General features: G+C 37.3%; 9 protein-coding genes across 11 annotated transcripts; 3 read left to right on the top strand and 6 right to left on the bottom strand.

Moving 5' to 3' along the window:
• Nucleotides 1-241: 241 nt before the first annotated feature.
• On the bottom strand, nucleotides 242-1982 carry UGT71C2 (UDP-glucosyl transferase 71C2). The gene has a single exon (NM_128528.4). It carries the CDS (start codon nucleotides 1860-1862, stop codon nucleotides 438-440), a length of 1425 nt encoding a protein of 474 aa, NP_180535.1. The 5' UTR covers nucleotides 1863-1982; the 3' UTR covers nucleotides 242-437.
• A 927-nt stretch (nucleotides 1983-2909) lies between these two features.
• Nucleotides 2910-3263, top strand: AT2G29735 (major pollen allergen Ole e-like protein; the record flags this gene model as incomplete). The annotated part of the gene is made up of 1 exon (NM_001336223.1): nucleotides 2910-3263. One exon carries the CDS (start codon nucleotides 2910-2912, stop codon nucleotides 3261-3263), a length of 354 nt encoding a protein of 117 aa, NP_001324910.1.
• Nucleotides 3264-3402: 139 nt separating this feature from the next.
• UGT71D1 (UDP-glucosyl transferase 71D1) lies at nucleotides 3403-5140 on the bottom strand. The gene has a single exon (NM_128527.4). It carries the CDS (start codon nucleotides 4955-4957, stop codon nucleotides 3554-3556), a length of 1404 nt encoding a protein of 467 aa, NP_180534.1. The 5' UTR covers nucleotides 4958-5140; the 3' UTR covers nucleotides 3403-3553.
• Nucleotides 5141-6165: 1025 nt separating this feature from the next.
• Nucleotides 6166-8208, top strand: CTF2B (FAD/NAD(P)-binding oxidoreductase family protein). Its single transcript, NM_128526.2, has 6 exons — nucleotides 6166-6507; nucleotides 6597-6743; nucleotides 6822-6887; nucleotides 6967-7129; nucleotides 7216-7444; nucleotides 7527-8208. Exons 1-6 carry the CDS (start codon nucleotides 6320-6322, stop codon nucleotides 8015-8017), a joined length of 1284 nt encoding a protein of 427 aa, NP_565688.1. The 5' UTR covers nucleotides 6166-6319; the 3' UTR covers nucleotides 8018-8208.
• A 57-nt stretch (nucleotides 8209-8265) lies between these two features.
• On the bottom strand, nucleotides 8266-10036 carry AT2G29710 (UDP-Glycosyltransferase superfamily protein). Its single transcript, NM_128525.2, has one exon. It carries the CDS (start codon nucleotides 9890-9892, stop codon nucleotides 8489-8491), a length of 1404 nt encoding a protein of 467 aa, NP_180532.1. The 5' UTR covers nucleotides 9893-10036; the 3' UTR covers nucleotides 8266-8488.
• Nucleotides 10037-10317: 281 nt separating this feature from the next.
• Nucleotides 10318-11383, bottom strand: PH1 (pleckstrin homologue 1). Its single transcript, NM_128524.4, has one exon. It carries the CDS (start codon nucleotides 11036-11038, stop codon nucleotides 10601-10603), a length of 438 nt encoding a protein of 145 aa, NP_565687.1. The 5' UTR covers nucleotides 11039-11383; the 3' UTR covers nucleotides 10318-10600.
• A 134-nt stretch (nucleotides 11384-11517) lies between these two features.
• ASA2 (anthranilate synthase 2) lies at nucleotides 11518-14875 on the bottom strand. 2 transcript variants are annotated; one of them, NM_128523.5, is made up of 11 exons: nucleotides 14485-14875; nucleotides 14217-14410; nucleotides 13940-14129; nucleotides 13701-13852; nucleotides 13507-13622; nucleotides 13167-13413; nucleotides 13009-13065; nucleotides 12760-12912; nucleotides 12567-12647; nucleotides 12244-12330; nucleotides 11518-12180 (listed from the first exon to the last, which is right to left on the bottom strand). In NM_128523.5, the coding sequence occupies exons 1-11, from the start codon at nucleotides 14708-14710 to the stop codon at nucleotides 11818-11820; spliced, it is 1866 nt and encodes a 621-aa protein (NP_180530.1). In that variant the 5' UTR covers nucleotides 14711-14875; the 3' UTR covers nucleotides 11518-11817. The 2 variants fall into 2 exon arrangements, with proteins under 2 accessions (NP_180530.1, NP_001324956.1); NM_001336222.1 differs by having other exon boundaries at nucleotides 11597-12330; nucleotides 14485-14830.
• A 612-nt stretch (nucleotides 14876-15487) lies between these two features.
• On the bottom strand, nucleotides 15488-19438 carry CDC6 (cell division control 6). 2 transcript variants are annotated; one of them, NM_179806.2, is made up of 16 exons: nucleotides 18784-19438; nucleotides 18617-18701; nucleotides 18314-18534; nucleotides 18154-18228; nucleotides 17958-18067; nucleotides 17753-17859; nucleotides 17600-17659; nucleotides 17399-17472; nucleotides 17139-17189; nucleotides 16996-17045; nucleotides 16758-16839; nucleotides 16566-16655; nucleotides 16251-16313; nucleotides 16060-16155; nucleotides 15869-15958; nucleotides 15488-15787 (listed from the first exon to the last, which is right to left on the bottom strand). In NM_179806.2, the coding sequence occupies exons 1-16, from the start codon at nucleotides 19021-19023 to the stop codon at nucleotides 15755-15757; spliced, it is 1527 nt and encodes a 508-aa protein (NP_850137.1). In that variant the 5' UTR covers nucleotides 19024-19438; the 3' UTR covers nucleotides 15488-15754. The 2 variants fall into 2 exon arrangements, with proteins under 2 accessions (NP_850137.1, NP_565686.1); NM_128522.1 differs by having other exon boundaries at nucleotides 15737-15787; nucleotides 17600-17859; nucleotides 18784-19028.
• AT2G29679 (uncharacterized protein) lies at nucleotides 19211-19333 on the top strand (the record flags this gene model as incomplete). Its single annotated transcript, NM_001124941.1, has 1 exon — nucleotides 19211-19333. One exon carries the CDS (start codon nucleotides 19211-19213, stop codon nucleotides 19331-19333), a length of 123 nt encoding a protein of 40 aa, NP_001118413.1.
• Nucleotides 19439-23168: the final 3730 nt, after the last annotated feature.

The following is a 23168-nucleotide window of genomic DNA, read 5'->3' as shown; positions in this document are numbered from 1 at the left end:
CATCAAAGCATGCTTCCTAGTAATACACAATGTTAGGGGAGTAGAGATTTAACCATACATATAGTAAGATAGTTGTTTTGTTTTCATTTTATTGATTAATTTGGGCATCTCAATAGCAGGATAGTAACCCTAATAACTAATTTATCTCGATTTTACATTTTTGTAATGCTCAATTATACTGTTTTGATGTCTTTTAGAATTCATTTGTATTTTGGTTATTTCATATTTCCACAAGTTATATATAAAACAAAATGCAAAATGAGCTATTTAGATATATAACAAATGAGTAAACACAAAAGATCATGCATACTATCAAAAGGAGGACTTTTATAGAGTTGGATAAAGCTCAAAGCCATTAGAGACTCACTCAAAGCAAGCTTAAATTACATAAAACGACAACGTTTGCATGGTGTAAAAACTTTAAAACCCATCACCGATCAAAGCCCATCTATGAATCTTTTAACCGCAACAAACGAAGATCCACCGTCCATCACAGCCTCTTTTCCCGCCTCCGCAATCTCCTTCAGTTTCCTCCTCGGCACATCCTCACCGTCCATCAAAGATCGTACGGCTCCTGCGATTTCATCAGCTTTCACGATTTCTCCATATTCCGACACGTAATCCAACCGCATCTCCAACGCCAAACCAAGCTCCTTCACAATCGTGAACGCGTTTAGTTGTTGTTCCGCGTACATTGGCCACGTGGCAATTGGAACTCCGAAACGCAAACTCTCCAATATCGAGTTCCAACCGCAGTGTGACACGAACCCTCCAATTGCTTTATGGGCCAGAATTTCAACTTGAGGAGCCCAACCACAAACAAGGCCCAAACCCATGACTCGGTTCATAAACCCGTCCGGTAAAATCTCGTTCGGGCTCGCGTACTCCTTCGGGTCCGTTCGAATCGACCAGAGGAATCTGATTCCGACGAGCTCTAAGGCTTGAGCGATCTCTTTAATCTGAGACGCAGCGAGACTCTTCAAGCTCCCGAAGCAGAGAAACACAACAGATGACTCGGGTTGGTCATCGAGCCATTTCAAGATCCGGTCTCGTTCCGATAAATCCAAATTCGGACGATCGTTGGAGCATAGAATTGGCCCGATTGGGTAAACGGGTGGGTAATTATCCGGACGACGATCGAAATAATCAAAAGCGTTACGTTCTAGAGATTCAAATGAATTGACCAAAATACCCTTGGCTTCAGGGAACCTTTCCGCCATTTCGACCCAAGCTTCGTAAGACTCAGTCGTGAACAAACCCGGTGGCAAAACTTTAACCGGAACGGAGTTAACAAAACCAGGAACTGATATTGTTTCCTCGTCAGAGCTCCGGTTAAGTTCCGGTTTGGTTTCGCGGTTTCTCTCCAGAAGATACTTCATCATACCCAAGAAACTTGCGCTACACGTCAAGAAGATGTAAGAAGGGAGATTAAACTCGTTTCCGACATCGATCAAAGGGACACAGAAGAAATCAAGAACTAATCCGGCGACATGAACTGAATCCGATTCATCACGAGAAGACAAGAGAGTGGAGAGAGCGTTTCTGACCAAAGGAACCATTTTCTTGACGTATTCAAGAATGTAAGATTCGGAAGCTTTCACAAATAGCTCCATTGGTGGAGGGTTTTGGACATCGGGTAAGGTAATGAGACGGATACGAGACTCTGTTTCGATTAGGGATTTGAGGAAGGCGATAGTGTCAGATTGAGGAAGAAAAGGTAAGCTCCAATGGAGGATGGTGATGGTGTGGATCCGACTAGGTTGGTGACTGATGAGACGTTTCGCGAGTTCGATTGTGGCGAGAATGTGTCCGGGGATTGGAAATGGGATGAAGATGAGCTCTGCTTCTTGCTGCTTCGCCATTCTTCCGGCGATTTTTTTCTAGATCAACTTAGTAGTCAAAAGAAGACGAAGCTAAAGGTTTTGTCTTATCTCAACAAAATAAAAAAAAATAAGCATAAGAAATGGTCGAGGGTATACGTGCCAACGTGGTGGAGAGACATTGAGCAAGTAATTATATTTAAATACCACTAGCTTGTGATAACTAAGCAAGTGGTGATTATAGTACCAATATAATTGTATTATTATAGAAGGTAAGGAATTAAACACAACACAGTCATCTATGATGTTGAGCTGTTGAGAATAACTTAAGGTATAAGATAAGATCATCAATCCCCTCTTGTGTTGGGAGTGACCATAGGAACTTTGTAGTTGTAGCCAACTACACTTTAGGAGCTCTGAAATTTTCTTCATCTCCAAAACAAGGAAGGTAAACAATGCATTAATATTAACTGAGATTGAACCAACCATTTGTTTGATCTCATATAGTCATATATGTCAAGGGAAATTTTATATGACCAGAAAAAAGGAATATTTACAATTTAAAATTCTCTTGTATATATCTAACATATATAACTCTTTGAATTTATTAGAGTCTTCATTCATATAAGTAAAGGGAAGATATATTTGACCCCAAAAAAAAAAAAGAACATTCATAATTTACAACATACTCACATAAATATAAAATAAAATTCTTTGAATATCATTCGAATATATTAGAGTATTCGTATATGTAAAGAGAAGATTTGGTAGACTGACATCTCCTAAACATCTTCCTCATTTATGTATAAATGTATCACCTCATATATTCATATTTCCTTTTCTTTGTAGACATTACTATTTATTTAATCATTTCCTTATTTTTTCATCTTTACTTTTCTTCGTAGGAACATTACTATTTTTGTAAATTTTCCTCATTTATTATGTACAAAATGTTATTTCACACATTCATCTTTCCTTTCCTTCGTACATTACTCTTCTATAAAGTACGTATAATCACCTCTCTTAGTAACAAACCATCATCACGTCATTATACTAAAAATCTCATAGAATTGTTCACTTTTTTTAAAGATGGCAAACATGTCGCCGTTTTTGATGTTCATCGGAATCCTCCTATCATCCATAATGATCAACCACCTTCCCGTAGCAAACTCAAAACAATGGTGTGTATCAATGCCGACAGCGACGTATGAGCAGCTAGAAGATAATCTCGGGTTTGCGTGCGCTAATGGAGTTGATTGTAGACCAATCCTACCAAGTGGAGCATGTTTTAAGCCCAATACTACAATAAGCCATGCTTCATACTTGATGAATTCTTATTACGCACAACATGGCCGAACCAACAATTCATGCTTTTTCTTTTTCCCAAATAGTGCCATGCTCACTTCCGAAGATCCTAGTTACAATCTGTGTATCTATAAATAGGTCATCCGTGGAATACGACGTGCTAGGATGAATAAATACGATATATGTTTCTTTTTTTCTGCTATGTTTTGCCTATCTATAGTTACTTACCCAAACTTCAGATTTTCTTTGCGATGTTTTTTTAATTGATAAAGTGTTCCTTTGGTGTGTTGTTCTAAGATATTACAATAAAAACAAAGATTGATTCAATAATAATAAAAATCAAATCTCAGCAAAATTCATTCGTAGCTCTTTCAAAAACAAGTTTTAGTACAAAGTAACAAGGTTATAGCTTATTGGACAAGAAAAGGCTAGGGCTTAATTCCTATCACGTCATATATGAATTTCTCAATTGCGGCAAACGAAGATCCACCATTCTTCGTAGCTCTCTGGATCATCTGCGAGATATCCATCACTCGTTTCCTCACAACATTATTATCCGTGTCCATTACATAACGAATAGCGGTCTCTATCTCGTTTGCGTTTACTATCTCATCACTATGTACCCTGTAATCAAGCTTCAGCTCCACAGCTAGCTTCAGTTCCTTCACCATCAGAAACGCATTGAGTTGTTGCTCTGCATACATTGGCCATGTCACAATTGGCACGCCAAACCACAAACTCTCTACTATTGAGTTCCATCCACAGTGAGAAACAAAGCCTCCCACTGCCTTATGGGCCAGTATTTCTACCTGAGGAGACCAACCACATATCATTCCACGTCCATCGACACGGTCAAGGAACCCCTCTGGCAAATCATCCTTTGTCACCTCTTCTTTACGGAGTGACCAGAGGAATCTATATTGACATAGCTCAAGTCCATGAGCTATTTCCTTCACTAGAGAACCTCTTAACCTTGCCATACTCCCAAAACAAAGGAATACAACCGATGCCTCGGGTTGATCATCAAGCCATTTCATCAACTCGTCACGACGGGTTAGGTCCTGCTCTGGATGAGGCTGGGCTTTCAAGTCAAATATGGGGCCAACAGCATAAACAGAAGGATAATTCTGTTCTTGAAGAAAATGATTCACAGAGTAAGGCTCAATATCAAAGGAGCTATTCACTAGGATTCCATTGGCCTTTGTAAACAATATGGCCAGCTTAACGTAAGCATCATAACCATCTTCAACAAACAGAGCTGACGGCAGAACATTGGCTGGGACAGGGTTTACAAATCCAGGTATCGACAACATTTCTTCCGAGTTTCTTACAAAAACCGATGTATCTCTACTATGTCGATCTGCTAGATACTGCATCATAGCTAAGAACCCGGAATTTGTAGTCAAGAACACATAGAAAGGGAGACTTATATCTTTAGCAACGTCAATCATAGGGAGACAGAAAAAGTCAACAACTAATCCCTTGACCTTAACTCCATCCAATGCAAGAGAAGTTAAAATATCCATGACTATATTCCTCACAAGAGGGATATTTCTCTCAATAACATCATACACATAAGCTTCCACAGATTGTGTACTACCAAGTGTAGGTTTCTCCTCTAACTCAGGGACATCAATGAATCTAACAAACGGTTGAGAGGAGGCAATTGATTTAACATAAGTGTCTAGATGAGACTGACCTTGTAGTTTCATCAAGAGGATTGTGATACGGATCCTATCATCTTGCTCAATGAGACGCCTAGCAAATTCAAGAAACGGAACAAGATGACCAACGGTTGGTGTGGGGATGAAGATGAGCTCTACATTCCGCATCTCTAACAACAAGAGATAGCTTTTGATTTTCTCTTCCTCAATCTACATTCAAAGAAGAGAATTAGCTACCTTAATGTTGACTTTTGTCACATGTGATGATTACTGATGTGTTGCTTCTACCTAATGTTGAGGTGGCCCTTAGCAAGCACGAGAGGGAAGATAATGGCCGGCAGATAAAGATGGTAGAGTGGGATCCACAACCAAAGAAAGCTTCTAATTATTTATTAGAGAGTTATTTGAACATGTTATCAGAGAATCTCCATTTTATACAAGATTTTCAGTTAACATGTTTTTGGCTGAGTCACTTTATATATTTCAATCCATTAGACATTTCTATCTTTAATTTTTAATCTATTAGACATCTCCTGATGATTGAAACTGAATATTACCAAGGACTCAAATTGTGACTTAGATAATCAGCAAGTTTTATATAAAAATGTCAAATGCAACTATGGAATGAAGGAGATCCATTTGAATTATCATAACTCAATTACATTAATTATTTAAATAGTGATAGAGTCTTACTCGAAGACTCTTAACTCTGAGTGAACTAAAAAGCCGACACACCAATCCAGTGAGGCTCAACACCAACACACAATGAAGTAAGATCTTAACGAAAGTTGCTGCAAGCTGAAATTCACTAGAGATCATGGAGATGGGCCAAACCACCACATGAATCCCACATCTTTCCTACTTTTATATTCAATCAACTAACTTTAAAATCCATGATTGATTAACACTCCTTCATGAATTGAAATTGAATTCTCTAGATTTTACAATTCGATATTATTGTGTGGATTTCAAAATCTATACAATTACCTTGGGTTTTTATTCTAATAATTTACTTATGAAACTTTATGAGATTTCATTTCAAATGACTTCATATACACATATTTCAAAAGTAATTTAGTTTTGAATAACATTGGATTTTAATGAAGTATTTAAATTTTAAAATATATTAAGCACAATTAACAAATATAAGATTTTGAATAACAGTGCTATTTAACACTTGTAGAAATGGGTAAGTCGAAACTTCTAAGATTTCAAAGTCAAAAGACAACATTGTTAGTTATTGACATTTCTTTTCAAACTGAAATTGGAGTTGACGCCATAAAAGACCAATAGGCCAAAAATTAAAGGGCATATACACTTTTTCTGAGTTATAAATTTGTAGCCTCAACTCTTAAGGACCCAACATTGACTCATATGCTAAATCTAAATATCCCCAAGATACTTTTCAACGACAACTATTGATGTTCAAAAATAAAATAAGGTCTATATAAGTTTAGGCAATTTTGTGACTACAATTTAATATTGATTATAGAAAAGTGAATCCACTTGACCTCCTCTTGGAACGCGGCTATGTCTCTTGTGCGTCCGATCTATCCTTTCTTGGCCAGAAGCAAGAGATGGTTTCCGGTTCGAACCGGATTAAAATCGGTTTGCTTAACAACGACCAGAGCCGAAACAAGCGGTGTTGACAGAGAGGAGAAAGTAGTGATTGTTGGGGGCGGGATTGGCGGACTTGCCACTGCCGTTGCTCTTCACCGGTAAGTATATAAATTACAAAAACCGGTTCTTTGAATTTTCTTAGAAACTCAGAGCCACTTAACCGGATATTTTTGTTTGATGGGTTTAGGCTTGGAATCCGGTCGGTGGTGTTGGAGCAGGCAGAGTCGCTTCGGACAGGAGGAGCATCGCTGACGCTATCCAAGAATGGGTGGCGTGTTCTTGACGCCATCTCCATCGGACCTCAACTCCGAAAGCAGTTTCTTGAAATGCAAGGGTACGATTTTTTTGATTCTGTCTTGTAATAATTTGGTCTTGGTTTTAGCTGAGTGTGTTGGTATGATAAGCTGTGCAGGGTGGTATTGAAGAAGGAAGATGGAAGAGAGCTTCGTTCTTTCAAATTTAAAGACAATGATCAAAGGTACCTGCTACTTCATAATTTGAGCATTCCATTTGATTCATCATGTGTGTATACCAACCAAAGCATATGTCTTGTATAGCCAAGAAGTTCGGGGGGTGGAGAGGCGAGTACTCTTGGAAACACTTGCAAGCCAGCTTCCTCCACAGACCATTCGGTTTTCTTCAAAACTGGAAAGTATACAAAGCAATGCCAATGGTGACACTCTCCTTCAACTTAAAGATGGAACTCGGTTTCTTGCAAATGTATACTTCTCTTAAGCTCTGGTCCTATGGTTATGTGTTTATTATTCTCAGTACATGGCTGATTTGATGATGTATGTCTTTGACAGATTGTTATAGGTTGTGATGGTATCCGGTCTAAGGTTGCAACTTGGATGGGGTTCAGTGAGCCGAAATATGTTGGTTATTGCGCTTTCCGTGGCCTTGGGTTCTTTCCAAATGGACAGCCATTTCAGCAAAAGGTGAACTACATATTCGGTAGAGGGCTTCGAGCTGGATATGTACCTGTATCTGCAACAAAAGTCTACTGGTTCATCACTTTCAACAGCCCTTCTCTAGGTAGATTTCAATACTTGTCACAAATTCCACAAAGATAATTCCTTCTTTCATTTCCTAATATCAAAAAACTTGAGACATGCAGGGCCTCAAATGATGGATCCAGCTATCCTAAGAAAAGAAGCCAAGGAACTGGTTAGTACCTGGCCAGAAGATCTGCAAAACCTCATTGATCTAACACCTGATGAAGCAATCAGTAGAACTCCTCTTGCGGACCGGTGGCTTTGGCCTGGCATTGCTCCTTCAGCATCAAAAGGTAGGGTTGTTCTTGTTGGAGATGCTTGGCACCCAATGACTCCAAATCTTGGACAAGGTGCTTGCTGTGCCTTGGAAGATTCAGTTCTTCTGGCAAATAAACTTGCCAGTGCAATAAATGGAGGGACCGAATCAGTTGAAGGGGCGATGGAATCATATAGGAGTGAGAGATGGTCTCAGGTATTCCGGTTGACAGTACTTGCAAACCTAGTCGGAAAACTTCTGCAATCAGACAATCCTCTTGTGTGTTCCGTTAGAGACAATATTGTCAGTGCAATGGGAAAATCCTCTCGGACCAACGATGGAACACACAAACTTTGAGTGTGAGCCTCTCTATGTTTCAATATTGTCTATGTAATGAGATGTAAAAGCATATGCTCCATTGGATAGAGGACTTAGACAATGTATCATCAGAGGAATAATATCAAAGAAGATAATATAAACTCTGATTGAATGTAAAAGAATAATACAATGTAATTCGTTTATGCTATGAAAGGGAATGACTCTAGAGCTAACATTCGTGAGAAAATTGTCTCAACAAAAACAGAGTAAGTTTGACCTGAAGAAGTAAAGAATAAGAGATGTACCCAATTTTGAACAAAATCCATAACAGAAGAAATGCAGCATTGGCTAACAAAGAAACTCACAGCTTGGTAGATAAAGGAATCAACACAGACAAAGTTAAAAGCAAAGCTGATGACAAAAGAATAGAAAAAAATATTAGAAACAAAGCAGATTCAAAGGACTGTTGCATAATCAGGTTACAGTTTATGGAGAATCCGATAAGAAAGGCTAAGTCCTGGTTCCTATCACGTCATGTATGAATTTCTCAATTGCGGCAAACGAAGATCCACCATTCTTCGTAGCTCTCTGGATCATCTGCGAGATATCCATCACTCGTTTCCTCACAACATTATTATCCTTGTTCATTACACAAGAAATCGCTGTCTCTATCTCGTTTGCACTTACAATCTCACCACTATGTACACTATAATCGAGTTTCAGCTCCACTGCGAGCTTCAGTTCCTTCACCATCAGAAACGCATTGAGCTGTTGCTCTGCATACATTGGCCATGTCACAATTGGCACACCAAACCATAAACTCTCTACTATTGAGTTCCATCCACAATGAGAAACAAAACCTCCCACTGCTTTATGGGCCAGTATTTCCACCTGAGGAGACCAACCGCATATCATTCCCCGTCCACTGACACGGTCCATGAATCCCTCTGGCAAAAGATCATCATTTGTCACTTCTTCTGTGCGGAGTGACCAGAGGAATCTATACTGACATAGCTCAAGTCCATGTGCTATTTCCTTCACTAGAGGACCTCTTAAGCTACCCATACTCCCAAAACAAAGGAATACAACTGATGCCTCGGGTTGAGCATCAAGCCATTTCATCGACTCGTCACAACAGGCGAGGTCTTGATCTGGATGAGGATGGGCCTTCGGGTTAAATATGGGGCCAACAGCATAAACAGAAGGGTAATTCTCTTCTCCAAGAAAATGATTCAGAGAGGTAGGCTCAATATCAAAGGAGGTATTCACTAGGATTCCATTAGCCTTTGTAAACAATATAGCCAGTTTAACGTCAGCATCATAACCATCCTCAATAAACAGAGCTGACGGCAGTACTTTGGCTGGGACAGGGTTTACAAATCCAGGAATTGACAACATTTCTTCAGAGTTTCTTGCAAAAACTGAGGTATCTTTCTTATGTCCATATGCCAGATACTGCATCATAGCTAGGAATCCGGAATTTGAAGTCAAGAACACATAAAAAGGAAGACTTGCATCTTTTGCAACATCAATCATCGGGAGACAGAAAAAATCAGCAACGAATCCCTTGACCGTAACTCCATCAAATGCAGGAGAAGATAGGATACCCATGATTATATTTTGCACAAGAGGGACATTTGTTTCAATAAAATCGTACACATAGGCTTCCACAGACTGTGTACCAAGTGTTGGTTTCTCCTCTAACTCAGGGACATCAATAAATCTAACAAACGGCAGAGACGAGGAAATTGTCTTAACATAGGAATCCAGATGAGACTGACCTTGTTGCTTCATCAAGAGGAAGGTGATACGGATTCTATCATCCTGCTCAATGAGACGCCTAGCAAATTCAAGAAACGGAACAAGATGACCAACAGTTGGTGTTGGGATGAAGATGAGCTCTGCATTCCTCATCTCTAACAACAGTCACCTTTGGTTCTTTTCTCCACAGCCTCGTTATCTGTTGATAAAAAACATCAATCTACATACCAAAGAATGGAGTTAGCAACCTTCCTCCTGTTAACTTTGCCACATGTGATACACGTTGCTCTTAAGTCCTACCTAATGTTGAGGTGACTGTAAACCAATAATGGCAGGCAGATAAAGATGATAGAGTAGGTAAAATCCACAACCAAACAAAGCTACTGTCCTGCATCTCTCTCTCTCTTTCTTCATTTCAATAAATCAATCTCACATCTCTAAAACCAGTGAAATGGAATGAGAATCCGGGAACGTCGTTCTTGTTCTGGAAAATTTACCTTACTGATCTAACTCGTTGGAGCAGCAGTTTCAGCTTGGTAGAAGAGAAACGTCACAGAGAGACCAAATCCTCCTTCAGAAAACCCCTACACAGCTTCTACTTTTTGAACATCAATCACTTGTTGAATCAAATCAAACTTAAGCAAATAGATCAAACTTTATACAGGAACAACAAAATCATTCAAAACATAAACAGGAACTCACTGGAATCAAAAATCATAACAAAGAGAGAATCAATTTTTGAAACTTGAGGCATTAGATACATCACGATCACGGTACAATAACATCATAACTTAAAAGACAAGAGAGTGTTACATTCCACGAAAACCCTAAGGCCAACAAAATCATACATAATGATAGTAATCACCGCCTGTGATCATAATCGAGAACCTCAGAATCCGTCACAGACCTCGAGTGTTGCACAATCGATCTTCCAATCGAATTAATCCACTCTTCTTTCTCCTTCTCATTATCAGCAATGAAGAACATGGTATAGCTACCACTAGATAGCTCAAAAGCAAAAGGCTTATTCACAACATCCTCAGCTCCTTTCACGGTGAGACAATCACCAACGGAGATCACACCACGCGGCGTAGATCCACGAATTCCAGCAGCGGCTTGATCTTTGAACCAGAGAAGCTTCCCTCGTTTGAGAACGAACCAACGACGACGCCAGGTTTTGATGTAATCGCCTTGCTTTGTGAGCCAACCAGAACGCTCAGGGTTTGACCAGAACTCGATCCCTTCGTAATCTTCACGGCTCGGATCTTGTCCCGTCGCGATTCGCCAGATACTCTCCATCTTCTTCGTCTTCCTAAAATCTCACCACGACTTGTTCGTCTCTCCAACTGCCCCCAATCGCGCGATTCCTTGTTGCTTTTAATGTCTTTCTGTATTATTGTGATTCGGTATCCACTCAATTGCTGTCAAAACTCTGCGTTTTGGTCGCTCGTTCAGTGAGGTCGGTCGCGATTATGCTGGCTCTCTGCGTTTTATGGGGTCACGTAAGAGGTGTTGGGTCCAGTAGGTAAGATTAAACCGATATGGTTAAACCGGTTTAGTCAAAAAATTCCCCACCTGAATTCACTAATATCAAACCGAGATTACAAAGTAAGTAAAAGTATGTAGGATTTTTGAAAAACAAATTATTACATTAACGGTTTAGCTTTTCTCTGTCGGTAACATTATAGCGGTAAAACAATAATAATAAAAAGTCAACTGAACAAGAACACAAAATAATGTCAAACTGTTTATTTTTACCGTCCATCTGAACCAATTTTTATTAACCGTCTAGGATTAAGGTTTCATCAATTGGTGATCACTAACGCGGTTAGCTGCCAATAGGTGTGGTTGGTCTGGTATCAATCACAGCCTTTATCAGTAGTTCAAACTATACTTGTATGATCGATCATATGATATTATTTGTAAATATTTGCTACCAAATTTTGGTCCGACAGACCTCAAACCTCGGACAGAAGTCCTAAATTCTAAAACTTAAAAGAGCCAATCTCGCAAATCAAACAGCTATGTGGAGTGAGTAATGCTGAAAGCAAAAGTAAAGAAATAAAGAATGCTTATGCTCAGATATTGTTGATGTGAGGTGTGATAGTAGTAAACTCAGGTGCCTCAAGAAAGGAGGACTCAGCAAGATCGATGGCTCGGGCTAAAGCCGCTGCTTTGTTCTCACACTCTCTATGTTCATCATCAGGGTTACTGTCTGCAACAATCCCAGCTCCAGCTTGAATATGAGCAATCCATTCTCTACGTCTCTGAGGATGCTTGTATGAGTACAATGTGTCATAACGGGTATTTGTTGGGAAGACCATTGTTCTGAGAGCTAAGGCAATGTCCATGTCTCCATTAAACGAAATGCCTCCAAAGCCTCCACTGTAAGGACCACGCCTTGTTACTTCAAGTTCATCTATCAGCTCCATGGCTTTTACCTGTAACAAATGATTTTTGAGTATGGTGAATGTGTAATGTTTGTTGTTTTAGTGAGAGAGAACCTTTGGGGCTCCGCTCACGGTTCCAACGGGAAGTACAGCTCTAAGAGCGTCCCAGCTTGTTAGATGATCGAGCAATTCACCTACTACCTGCGAAGATGGAAATGTGTAGTGAGACAAACAGAAATTGGACAGCATATTGTTAAGCTCATGTACATAACATGTGAAGTCACATATTCATGGGTTCTGTAGTCTAGAGAGAACTAGGCTTCAACACCACTTCTATTCAAAAATTTCATTATCCAACTATGATCTCTTATAAACTGAAAACAAAGGACTTTCGAATTAAAAGTTTGTTTGTTTGTAAAATTGCAATAGGAGCATACCGTGGAGCTAATGTGCATGACATGTGAAAACCATTCTATATCCTTGAGCTTCTTGACCTCCACAGAACCAGGCTTTGAAACCTGAGTTTACAAGAATATCCAACAAGTTAGACTACCGAGTAAGAACTGCATCTTAGCTTCTAAAAGAAGAGGGTAAGAGACTGAAAGTGAAAGCAGTGGTAAAGTGATGAACCTTGCCAACATCGTTCCTTCCCAAATCAACAAGCATAATATGTTCTGCGCATTGTTTTTCATCGCTTAAGAGCTCTTTTTCCAGCATTAGATCTTCTTTGGGTGTCTTCCCTCTTCTGACAGTTCCAGCAAGGGGGCGATTGGTAATTTTCCTCTGTAGTAGAAAGAAACACACATTGAGCCATTCATGAAACGAAGTTCATAGATTAAGGGAACCAAAGATTAAGAGGAGAGAGTAGGTAACACTTACATTTTTTGAACGTAACAATATCTCTGGACTTGATGCAACTAATATGCATCCTCTAACCTGTAAATTAAACACATACAAGAAAATAAAAGAGAGAGTCCACAGATTAGTAATATTATTTTCAGAAAAGATGTAAGGAAACAAGGACCAAAAGAGTATACCTGCAAATAGGCCATGTAGGGACTTGGATTTACAATCCTAAGAGCTCTATATATCTCAAATGGGTCCGCAAATGTCCGCCTTTCAAATCTCTGACTAAGAACTATCTGAAAGATGTCCCCAGCCAAGATATGTTCTTTGGCTTCCACCACTGCCTCCTTGTATGCCTCACTCGTCATAGTTGATTTCTCCAATTTCGGACCGAAGAGCTGAGTGCGTAGTTTTATGAAACCAGTAGGCATCTTGGGGCTGCAATTCAAAGGAAACACATGAGCATAAACAGAATTTACAAATAAAAGACAAAAATTACAATCTAAAGACTGGTAAAACGAATCTACTCACGGTTTTTGGTCTTGAATTCTAGAGGTTAGAGATTCCAACCGATTCATTCCTTCACGGAAATTTTCTTCAACAGAACGATCCTTATCTATCCGCACCCAGTGGATCACATATGCTTTCTGTGCTCAACAGGATCAAGAAAAACTAGATAAACTCTTCAATTCATAATCCGCAGGAAGATGCAAATACTAGTATACCTTCTCAACATGATCAAACACGATCACATCATCATAAAGACCCAAATTAACATCAGGAAGACTCCTATCATCCTCTGGAGCATTAGAAAAAGGCAGCTTCTTCTTCTCAACATAACGTACAGTGTCATATGAAAAGTATCCAACCCAACCACCTGGTTACAAATCAAATCAACCATCCAAACAAATCAGCAATGCTAAAACAAACATCACTCTATTTAAAAACAGATTTCTCCACTCACCGCAGAAAGCTTCAGGCAATTCATCAATGCCTTGTGGATTCCATTCCTCCATGATTTTCTGAGGAACCATCATTGGATCATCCACTTCCTCCTCTGTCCTAAGACTAGCTCCATGGTCCATCACAGTAACTACATTTCCCTTTGCAACGATTTCTATTGTAGGCTGAGCTCCAACTACACTATACCTACCCTAAGAGAAAAATCCTCCAAGAGTTCAATTTCATTGAACCAAACAAAATGCAAACACTGAGAACAATCATCAAAAAGGAAGGCTTACGATGTTGGACGATTGCGAACCAGGCTCCACAGACTCGAACAAGAAGCTAGGAGCATCTCTATCATCTTCTTTCACCAAACATCGGTAAGCAAGTATCGGAGTCAAATGATCCGAGAATACACATCGGAATAGAGGAACTAAGTTTCCCTTTTCCGATGCTTTTTTAAATTTTGTGAACTGTTCCTCCGATAAATCTGTGAGGAGAAGAAGAAGTTCAACTTCGATCGAAATTGAGAGGCGCTAATAATGGGGGAGATCAGATTTTTACCTAACGACGGAGTATATGAGCATTTGATAGAAGGAAGACGACGCGAGAAGTGGAGGAGTTTTGATCCAGCCACAAGGTTAAGAGAAGTAGCCGGCGGGGACTTGAGCGATAGTGGAAACCGGAGCGAAGGGAAATGTGGTGGATGCGGCGTCCGATGGTGTGTAACGGCTATGGCTTCGACGGTGAAAAAATCAGATTTGACGGCGGAGATTGAAACGGCCGACATCCCCGTGAGCTCGTTGATTTTAAGTCTTTCGATACCAGTTTAAACCTTTTTAAGTGTGGACTGGGAGAAGAATATATACACTACAGTACTACAAATACAAAGCCCATAAAGCAATGTTTTCTAAACCGGACCGGCGATCGGACCGAATGGGACCGCAAACGAAAGCATATCTGGATTTTATTGCCAAAAAACAGTCAAGCATAGTTTTATAACCAACATTTATTCCTTAGGGGTTTGCTGGATTCATGATCTGTGTTAATTTTAAAATTTAATCAGAATTTTTGGTAATTTTCAATTTCCAAGTTGAAATTATGTGCTATTCAATCAATAATTTAAAATATTTAATCCATGATTTTGAAATTTAAGCTATAGATTTTAATAATTTCATGGATATTTTAATAATTTCATAGAGATTTTAAAATTAAAAAATACGAAGAAAAACATTTTCAATCATAGCAAATCAACAAAAAGTTGTAATATACTTGATGCACATGTTATTTTAACCAATGGTGCACCAGAGCACCTTGGAGATGTTTTAAACACTTCTAACTTTCCGTTGGGGTGAATTCGTTCATGACAAAGTTGGTAAAAAGATTAATAGATTGTTTATATTATAATGAATAAGAATATGGCAAATGGAAAAGAGTCTTCAGTATATGAGGGCTTTTGTGAACCACGGCGCATAGTGGCTGTAAAATGCCTTAGACTAAAGCTGAGACCTCCAAGATTTTGAACGGAATTAATAGCCACAATGCATCAGACGAACACTCAGGAATCAAGGAGTCAAGGACAATCACTTGATGGCATTAATTTCATTGAGAGCATGACTAATAGTACAAAAAGAGAAGAATTACATAATATGAGTTCAGCTTTTGCGCTAACCAGTAAAAACTAATAAAGATTATATTTTGTTTATGTTCCTGCATTTACATGACAGAATAAACAATTTATGTGTACTGATTTTTTTATATATATATAACTCTTTGTATTCTGTAAAGAATGAAGGAACCAACCCATCTATAAGACTATAACTCAGTAACTTCATCATAGAAGACAGTTGCGGAAGAATCGAATCTCCTGTGGTGCAATGAAAAGAGAAGGTGTTAACTTAAGAAACTGCATTTTCGGAATAATAAACAAAGAGTGTAATGTATATACCTTAAGAGCAAATGTGATGTCTGCTTCATCTACTCTAAGGCTCACTCTCTTTAGTTTATCGTCTCGAGCAAGACTAAGTTTTAGAATCCCCTGTGCCAAACAAAACAATGACATTTCAATCAAATGTCTATTATATAATGCATAAACCATACACAAACATGAGAGTTAATCTTATAGGATTAGATAAGTACCTGATCATTTAGCACTGTACACATATTACTGAACTCAGTAATTCCAGCTGGAGTTATCATCGAAGATTTACAGATTTCCAAGTATAGCTTATTTAACTGCATCAAAGTGTGAAGACAGAGATGAATATTATGTACAATGTCTATAAATTCATGAGTTGTGTTTGTGTATTGCTCATTCAATGAAGATTTACCTCTGCAATGGTTCTATCCTTTTTGCTCCCTCGAAAAGCCTTTGCAGCAGAACAGACTATGATCTGCAAGTTTTCAATAGAAGCATGTTATTTCAGTCCATTACATACTTTCAGAGTAGGTCTTATTAGCCACTAAGTCAGAGAACCAACACGGGTCTTTAGTTTCTTTGTGACTTCAAGTTTGTTCTCTTAATACTACGATTTTGCTAATTCTAGGTAAGATCATGTTGTAAGCATATCCTAACAGTTACTTAATAGTTAAAAACGAGAAGAACCAGATATCAATAAGTGTGTGTGTTTTGATGTGTAACTTACTTGTTGGTGTTGAGGTAGAGACTGGATGGTGTCAACTATTGGAGATTTAAACGTCTTGGACAATGCAGCTATCATATGATCCATCTTGACCTATAGATTCGATAAAAACAATTATGGGATAAGACAACGGTTTCTATGGATATTTGCATCGTCAGTAAGTGAACTGAGTAAAGTAGAGAGTAAAATACTAACCACTTGACACTCTGGAACTGGACCTTTTGGTTCTTGATCTATTGATCCTCTAACTTCTATTTCTAAGATTTCTAGAGCGCTCCTGGAAATTGAAAAAAAATGTGAGTTAACTGAGATTGTCATCTTTAATGTAATGATTTTAAGAGTGAATTTACAGTATAAAGCCCATTTCTATCTCATTCATCATATGCAATACAAGAACAAACTCAAAGGAAACGAAATTCGTAAGAGATTTCACCTGCAGACACATAGAGCCTTTCTCATGTCTCCTGATGCAGCTGATACTTTCTGGAACAATGCAAACATTATGAATATCAATTAAAGAATATCAAAATGAAAACAAGGTTGAGAGAAATAAAAAAATGACATATATTTTCTTACTCTTGCACATATTTCCAAGGCATTGGACTGAAATGCAACAAATGGAAGTGCCTGTTACAAATAGTGAAAATAATAATTTAAGATCAACATAGAAGTACCATAAGTTTAGATTAGATATATCATCATATAGTTTCAAGGTCCTTAAATGGGTCAAAAATTGTTATTGACATGTTAATCTACTATGCATTTTTTCTTCATAATTCCTTGAATACCATTAATCAGCCATTCCTCTCTCATTAAAGGCATCTTTTAAGACTTACCACAAGCCTCTCCTGCAGAATCCTAAGGATCTGATCTTTAGAATAGGCACGGAAAGTGACAACCAAAGGTTTGCCTGCATTGGATGGAAGTATAAGTTACAGAAGTATACTCAACTTTTAATCTTCATCAAAGCTTAGGTACATATGGTGAAGAAAGAAGAGTGTTCAAATGGCACCACACAGTGATGGAGAAATTCTTACAATTAAGAGACTTCAATTTTGGAAGGAAACGATCTGCAAGGTCTATTGCATTTGCTACACCTGGAGGACAAATACGAACTTTAAACTTAAAACTTGTTTGACCATAGGAAACAGATTTTAAAAAATGAACATTAATAACGCAAAAGACAGTACCTATAAGTATACACCTTGACAATGGCAAAGTTGTGAGCATAAAAAGCTCATGAAGGACACCTCGGTCTCTTGTGATCAAGTAATCCATTTCATCTGCAATTATTAGCCTGCAGATAAAGTTTGAATGAGAAACAGCGCAACAAATTATATCTACTTATCTAGCAGGTCATCATATCACAAGACCAAAAACAAAAGAAAAACCTACATCATCTTTGATCTGGATTGTTGTTGCTTTTGAGAAAACAATCTCTGAAGTTGTTGTAGAGGTGAAAATGAACCATTAGCTTTCTTCCCGGACTCATAGTTACCAAGTATCTAAAAACAAAATAACTCAATTAACAACTATACTGAAATGATGAGACCAATAACTTCGAGTAATTTTCGACTGGATAAGGTCTTACCTTGGAGAAAATATCTGTACTTTTTGTCAGTGATGTGCAATTAACAGACACTGTTTCAGGACAATGCAAACCTGCCTGTAAGAATTCATGAAAGATCAATCCTTCTATTGAAAGATTCAAACTAATCACAATTTATGAAACATGCACAAAGATTGGTTACCTGCTTTGCCCATTCTTCAGCTTGTAGTCTTACTTTCTCCATGGATAGTGACTTTCCAGTTCCAGGACACCCACATATATACAAACTACCAGCCTTCTTCTGCTCCATACAACCTTTAACAAACTCGAAAACCCGTCTTTGCTCATCCTCACGACAAACAACAGTTGACGGTGCCTTAGATACATGTAATGCCTCCTTCACAGCTTTCATTTGTTCATCATCTGTATCCATTCAAGATACATCAATCATACAATCAAACTAACTAAGAGCATGAGAATCAAAAAGCTCATCATATATACATACCTTTAGGGTTCCACTTTGATTTAACCTCTAAACAAACAGATATCACTGGATTTTCCAATTTTTCATTAGAATCTTCCTTAATCTCCTGCAATCAGAACTACAATCAAATTGATTCTCTCACTCGAATAAACTAAACCAAACAATTAAACTAAGAACAAGGAGCTTACCTCATCAGAGGTCTTAGGGATTGAAACAGCACATCGACGAGGCGATTTCCATTTCATCGGTGTAGATATCGAATTCACAGGCAACACCACCGTCGCTGAAACCTCCGCAGCCGAATCGGATATCAACTTCCGTTTCCGAGAAGTGTTGACTTCGGCGGATCTAACACCTCCGATACTCTCCGATCTAGAACCGACGACATGTTTCTGAGGGGAAGAACTAGGTCCGGCGATTGCAGGCATTGTAGGTTATCAGAAGGAGGCAGAAAAAAGGCGGGAGATCGAGATCGATGTTGAGATTGAGATCCAATGGAATCGAAGTGAAGAATCAATCTCATGGTTTTTAAGAGGAAAATGAGATAAGAAAAATAAATGAAAAAAAAAAAAAAAGTAAACAAAGAGGGAAAAATGGAAGTAGCGGGAAATAGCAATGGAACAGAATTTTTTCGCCGCCCGGTTTTCTTCGGCTACCGTTTTAAACCATCGGCTTCGCGGCAATTTTATTGGGCCGCATTATGGTTTGAACAATTTAACGCCTATTAAAGCCCTTTAACGGCCCATATATGACCATTTACCACATTACCATCTCTGGCGGGGGAAAAAAAGTGATAATAGTTAATTACGTGCACAACAATAGTAAACGTATCTTAACCTATAATAGCTTTTCTCATTATATACATATAGTATAAAAAAATATGAAGCAACTGTATATAGTTTATTCACTCTTAACTACTTGATAGATCAGAAATTACATATAATGACAAAAAAGAATCAGAATATAAGATAAGAAAGCTAGGTGATCTATGTGTCAAACTGTCAATGCACTTATATTTATTTATTTCCTCATATATATAATCATTGAAGTATGAGATATCATCATATCAACATATAAAGACGACGTGGAGATATTTTTCATGTATATCTGGTTCATAAAAGGTTTTATGGAAGAAGGGTATCCACATAAATCGATGATATATCATATGATGTGTAGCCAAAATATCAATGCATTGATATAGAAGAAGGATATCCACATACATTGATCATATATCATACGATTTGTTGCCAAAAAAAATCAATGCATTGATATAGAAGAAGGATATCCACATGAATTGACGATGATTTATTATATGATGTGCATGTATCCAAAAAAATCAATGCATGCGTAGACTAGATATCTACGAATATAAAATGAAGGATTTTTTTGATAAATACTAGGTGGAAAGAAGATAAGAGATAATAAGAGTGGTGGCCTTTGTAATGTCTCTCTCCTTTTGATTTTCGTATTGGCTATATCCTCCTTTCAAGAGTCATAACTATGTAAGAATTTAGTTCCTATATATGTTAATTTGATTTTTATATTTTGTTGTGTTATATAAAGTACATAAGAGTTGCATATTAATCAACCAAATTATTTACCTTATATAAATTAAATTGCATTCAATATTTGAGCTTTGCGAACGTTCTTCTTCTCATTGTCGGAATCCAAATTCTACTCTCTTTTTTTGCTGCTAAGAGAGTAAATATCATTAGATGAAAGATAGGTGTTACAACATAAGACCTAAGCAAATGAACCTTGGCAAAAATAAATATAAAACAATGAAACATTTTGATTATACACATTCTCAACAAACATTTTGAGCTTTGCGAACGTTCTTCTTCTCATTGTCAGAATTCAAACTCTACTTTTTGCCATTTTTTCCATAATACCCCAAAATCGAGGTTAGGTGGTATTTCAATCGCCAACTAATTAACCACTACATATCCAATCAAAATTATTCTTGAGAAGGCTGACATGCAATACAACAATATTTATCGGATGACCAATATACGATGCGTTTCACTGATATTTACCCTCACACAAAAAATATGGTCAATTTAACAGCTTACCTCCCTAGACAACTTGGTATACAAAGTAACACATTCCTATTGTTAAATAACATATAACACCTCCGTATCGAGATCTTCTATTGTTAAAAAATGTGAATATATATATATATATATCTAACATCTTATTTTGATATCGTCATGATCATATTTAATTAACATTATTCACTGCCAAAAAGTTTTTCACTGTGTAATGCCCATCGATCATATCGTCATTTGTTTCATTGCCCAGCTCCATCATATCAATCTTCATAAACCAAACCCCCTTACTCCTTAGTATATATCACATGATTTATTCTATCATTTTCTCTTTGTTTTTATTAACCCTCCATACATTTTTGGACATTTAGCGTTTGGTTTTATGATTTGTCTTAATACTAGTCTTCCTTGTCGCTGCCCATTAGCAATTAGTTCCATCACTTGCATAATCTATAACTAACTTTTTCACCTTTTAGAATTGTACATTTCCCAAACGAACAAATCAAATAATCCACATGATCTTATCTCTTGCTAAATTCAAGTATTCATATTACATATTTTATATTTACTTAAATTGACGGGCCATGCCGAGGATACGAGAATTTTTTAATAGAACTAAGCGGATCTCACACCCTTAGCCTACCGTCCGACTATGGTCCACACCAACATTGATAATAATGCATTTAGAAAATGGTATGGAAAAATATTTCTATGAACTCTCCAATAATATTTAATCTTTTGTTCGAAAGCATTTTATTATTTAGAATATTTTTAAAGAAAAGAAGCCAATTATCAGGGATTTATTCATCCAAATAATATAGTTATGGAGAGCTAAGGTAAATAGAGTTACAGAACAAGGATTTATAAGATATAAATTACACCTTAAGTTGGTCGAGATTACAATATGTTATGTCTATTCAAGAATAATTACAACTGCTCTCAGTACTTATTTTCTTTCTCATATACATCTACCATTCTTCTTCTGGTGATATAATGATTAACGTTGAATTCAGTTGCTATTTCATGTCTATTTCGATTAAGCTTAGTTTCTATGAGGGACTGGTTATAATCAGTATATGTTCCTCTAGAACTTTCTTTCAAAACACATTTCACATCCTATATTCATAAAACTCGTAACGAGACGAGCTAATTCGTTTTAAATCCATGTGTACCCTAAAGTTTTTAATTACGAAATATTCTCGATGGTCCAAATATAGACGATAATAAAAAGGAAAAAAAAAACTGAAATTAGGACAAGGTCAGATTCCACCGTACGTTTTGTAAAATGGAATTGAATAAACTAAGGGAATAAATAAATATCAATGAAAGGTGAGAAGAGTCCAATATTGTTGAAAGAACAATAAATATCAACCGTTAAGAAGGACATAAGCCGAATACCAACGAGAGCCGTCAATTCTTCACCTTCTTCTAACGTCAATGTCTCAACGACGTCAAATTACGGCAAGTTGGTGCATACCTTTCTCTCCTTCTCCACCGTCGGTTTTTTTACCCCCTCCATTTGGCACGTTTCAACAAGATATAACCACCCTATAAACAAAACAAGATATAAACCACTTGTGTTATTCTTCTTAACTTTCGATTTTTCGGTTAGGTTTGGTTACAGTTTTTTCGGCTGATTTTTCCCGAACTAGAACTTATAAGCTCGTCCATTATGGTCTACATTGTTTAACTCACGTTTATACATATTTATCAAATTGAGACCGAAATTGTAAATTGGTTCATTTTTTGTTGTTGTAAATTTCAATTGCAGTTAATTTGGTTTTCTTTGTTTTGTTTCAGTTTAGTTCGGTTTTGGTGTTTTGAATTGTGTGTTGGTTATGAAATTATTAAATACGTTTTGATATTTGTTCAATTTAAAATATAAGTTGTTAAATGGGGCAGCTCCAAATCTTACGAAACTAGATATATATCTCAAAAATACATGCATGCGATAATTTACGAAGTCGTAGTTATTTGTTACAATCATCATTGCACATGCACAGAAAAAGGTATCTTATAAATTACTCAAATCAAGTAAAAAATAGTAGGATCCACTATATAGTCACCCCAACTATATAACCATATAGAGAAACAGTGTAATCAAAATCTCCCTAGAACGGAGATTATTTTCTATCACTACTTTGGTAAAACTAAAACATAATTTTCTATAAGCAATTATTTCCTTCATTGCATCATTACAAAACTTGATCTCACATTTCATGAACGATTTACGATTTTTCGAATCCGTCGATTTTGGATCAGACGTATTTACGTTTTCTATACAAACAAAATTTAAAAGAAAAAGATGTAAAAATTTTGATACCAAAGAGGGCAAAATGAACATAGACGCAAATCGCAACACTTACCACACATCAAAGTTAACGCCAGATTACATGGACACTACGGGACCCACTCTTTTAGCATACCTTCTTGCAAAACTGTTACTATTTTCACACTCCTAATTAAACCATTTTAAAATAAATTATTATCTTACAGCAAGTAAAATATCTACATGGCTTTTCCAA

The sequence above is a fragment of the Arabidopsis thaliana genome, chromosome 2 (assembly GCF_000001735.4).
Source record: "Arabidopsis thaliana chromosome 2, partial sequence".
Taxonomy (NCBI): Eukaryota; Viridiplantae; Streptophyta; class Magnoliopsida; order Brassicales; family Brassicaceae; genus Arabidopsis; species Arabidopsis thaliana.
Note: the sequence above shows the minus strand (reverse complement) of the source record. Positions and strands in the feature narration are given on the sequence as shown.

Excerpts from the sequence above, each read along its gene's own strand:
- UGT71C2 (NM_128528.4), bottom strand. The coding sequence starts at position 1,862 with ATGGCGAAGCAGCAAGAAGCAGAGCTCATCTTCATCCCATTTCCAATC.
- UGT71D1 (NM_128527.4), bottom strand. The coding sequence starts at position 4,957 with ATGCGGAATGTAGAGCTCATCTTCATCCCCACACCAACCGTTGGTCAT.
- CTF2B (NM_128526.2), top strand. The coding sequence starts at position 6,320 with ATGTCTCTTGTGCGTCCGATCTATCCTTTCTTGGCCAGAAGCAAGAGA. Across the intron at positions 6,508-6,596 it reads ACTGCCGTTGCTCTTCACCG|GCTTGGAATCCGGTCGGTGG; the intron begins GTAAGTATATAA and ends TGATGGGTTTAG. Across the intron at positions 7,445-7,526 it reads TTTCAACAGCCCTTCTCTAG|GGCCTCAAATGATGGATCCA; the intron begins GTAGATTTCAAT and ends TGAGACATGCAG.
- AT2G29710 (NM_128525.2), bottom strand. The coding sequence starts at position 9,892 with ATGAGGAATGCAGAGCTCATCTTCATCCCAACACCAACTGTTGGTCAT.
- PH1 (NM_128524.4), bottom strand. The coding sequence starts at position 11,038 with ATGGAGAGTATCTGGCGAATCGCGACGGGACAAGATCCGAGCCGTGAA.
- ASA2 (NM_128523.5), bottom strand. The coding sequence starts at position 14,710 with ATGTCGGCCGTTTCAATCTCCGCCGTCAAATCTGATTTTTTCACCGTC. Across the intron at positions 13,414-13,506 it reads AGAATTCAAGACCAAAAACC|CCCCAAGATGCCTACTGGTT; the intron begins GTGAGTAGATTC and ends TTTGAATTGCAG. Across the intron at positions 12,648-12,759 it reads GAAGGAACGATGTTGGCAAG|GTTTCAAAGCCTGGTTCTGT; the intron begins GTTCATCACTTT and ends TTGTAAACTCAG.
- CDC6 (NM_128522.1), bottom strand. The coding sequence starts at position 19,023 with ATGCCTGCAATCGCCGGACCTAGTTCTTCCCCTCAGAAACATGTCGTC. Across the intron at positions 17,473-17,599 it reads AAAATTGAAGTCTCTTAATT|GCAAACCTTTGGTTGTCACT; the intron begins GTAAGAATTTCT and ends CATCCAATGCAG. Across the intron at positions 17,190-17,398 it reads TTCTGCAGGAGAGGCTTGTG|GCACTTCCATTTGTTGCATT; the intron begins GTAAGTCTTAAA and ends TATTTGTAACAG.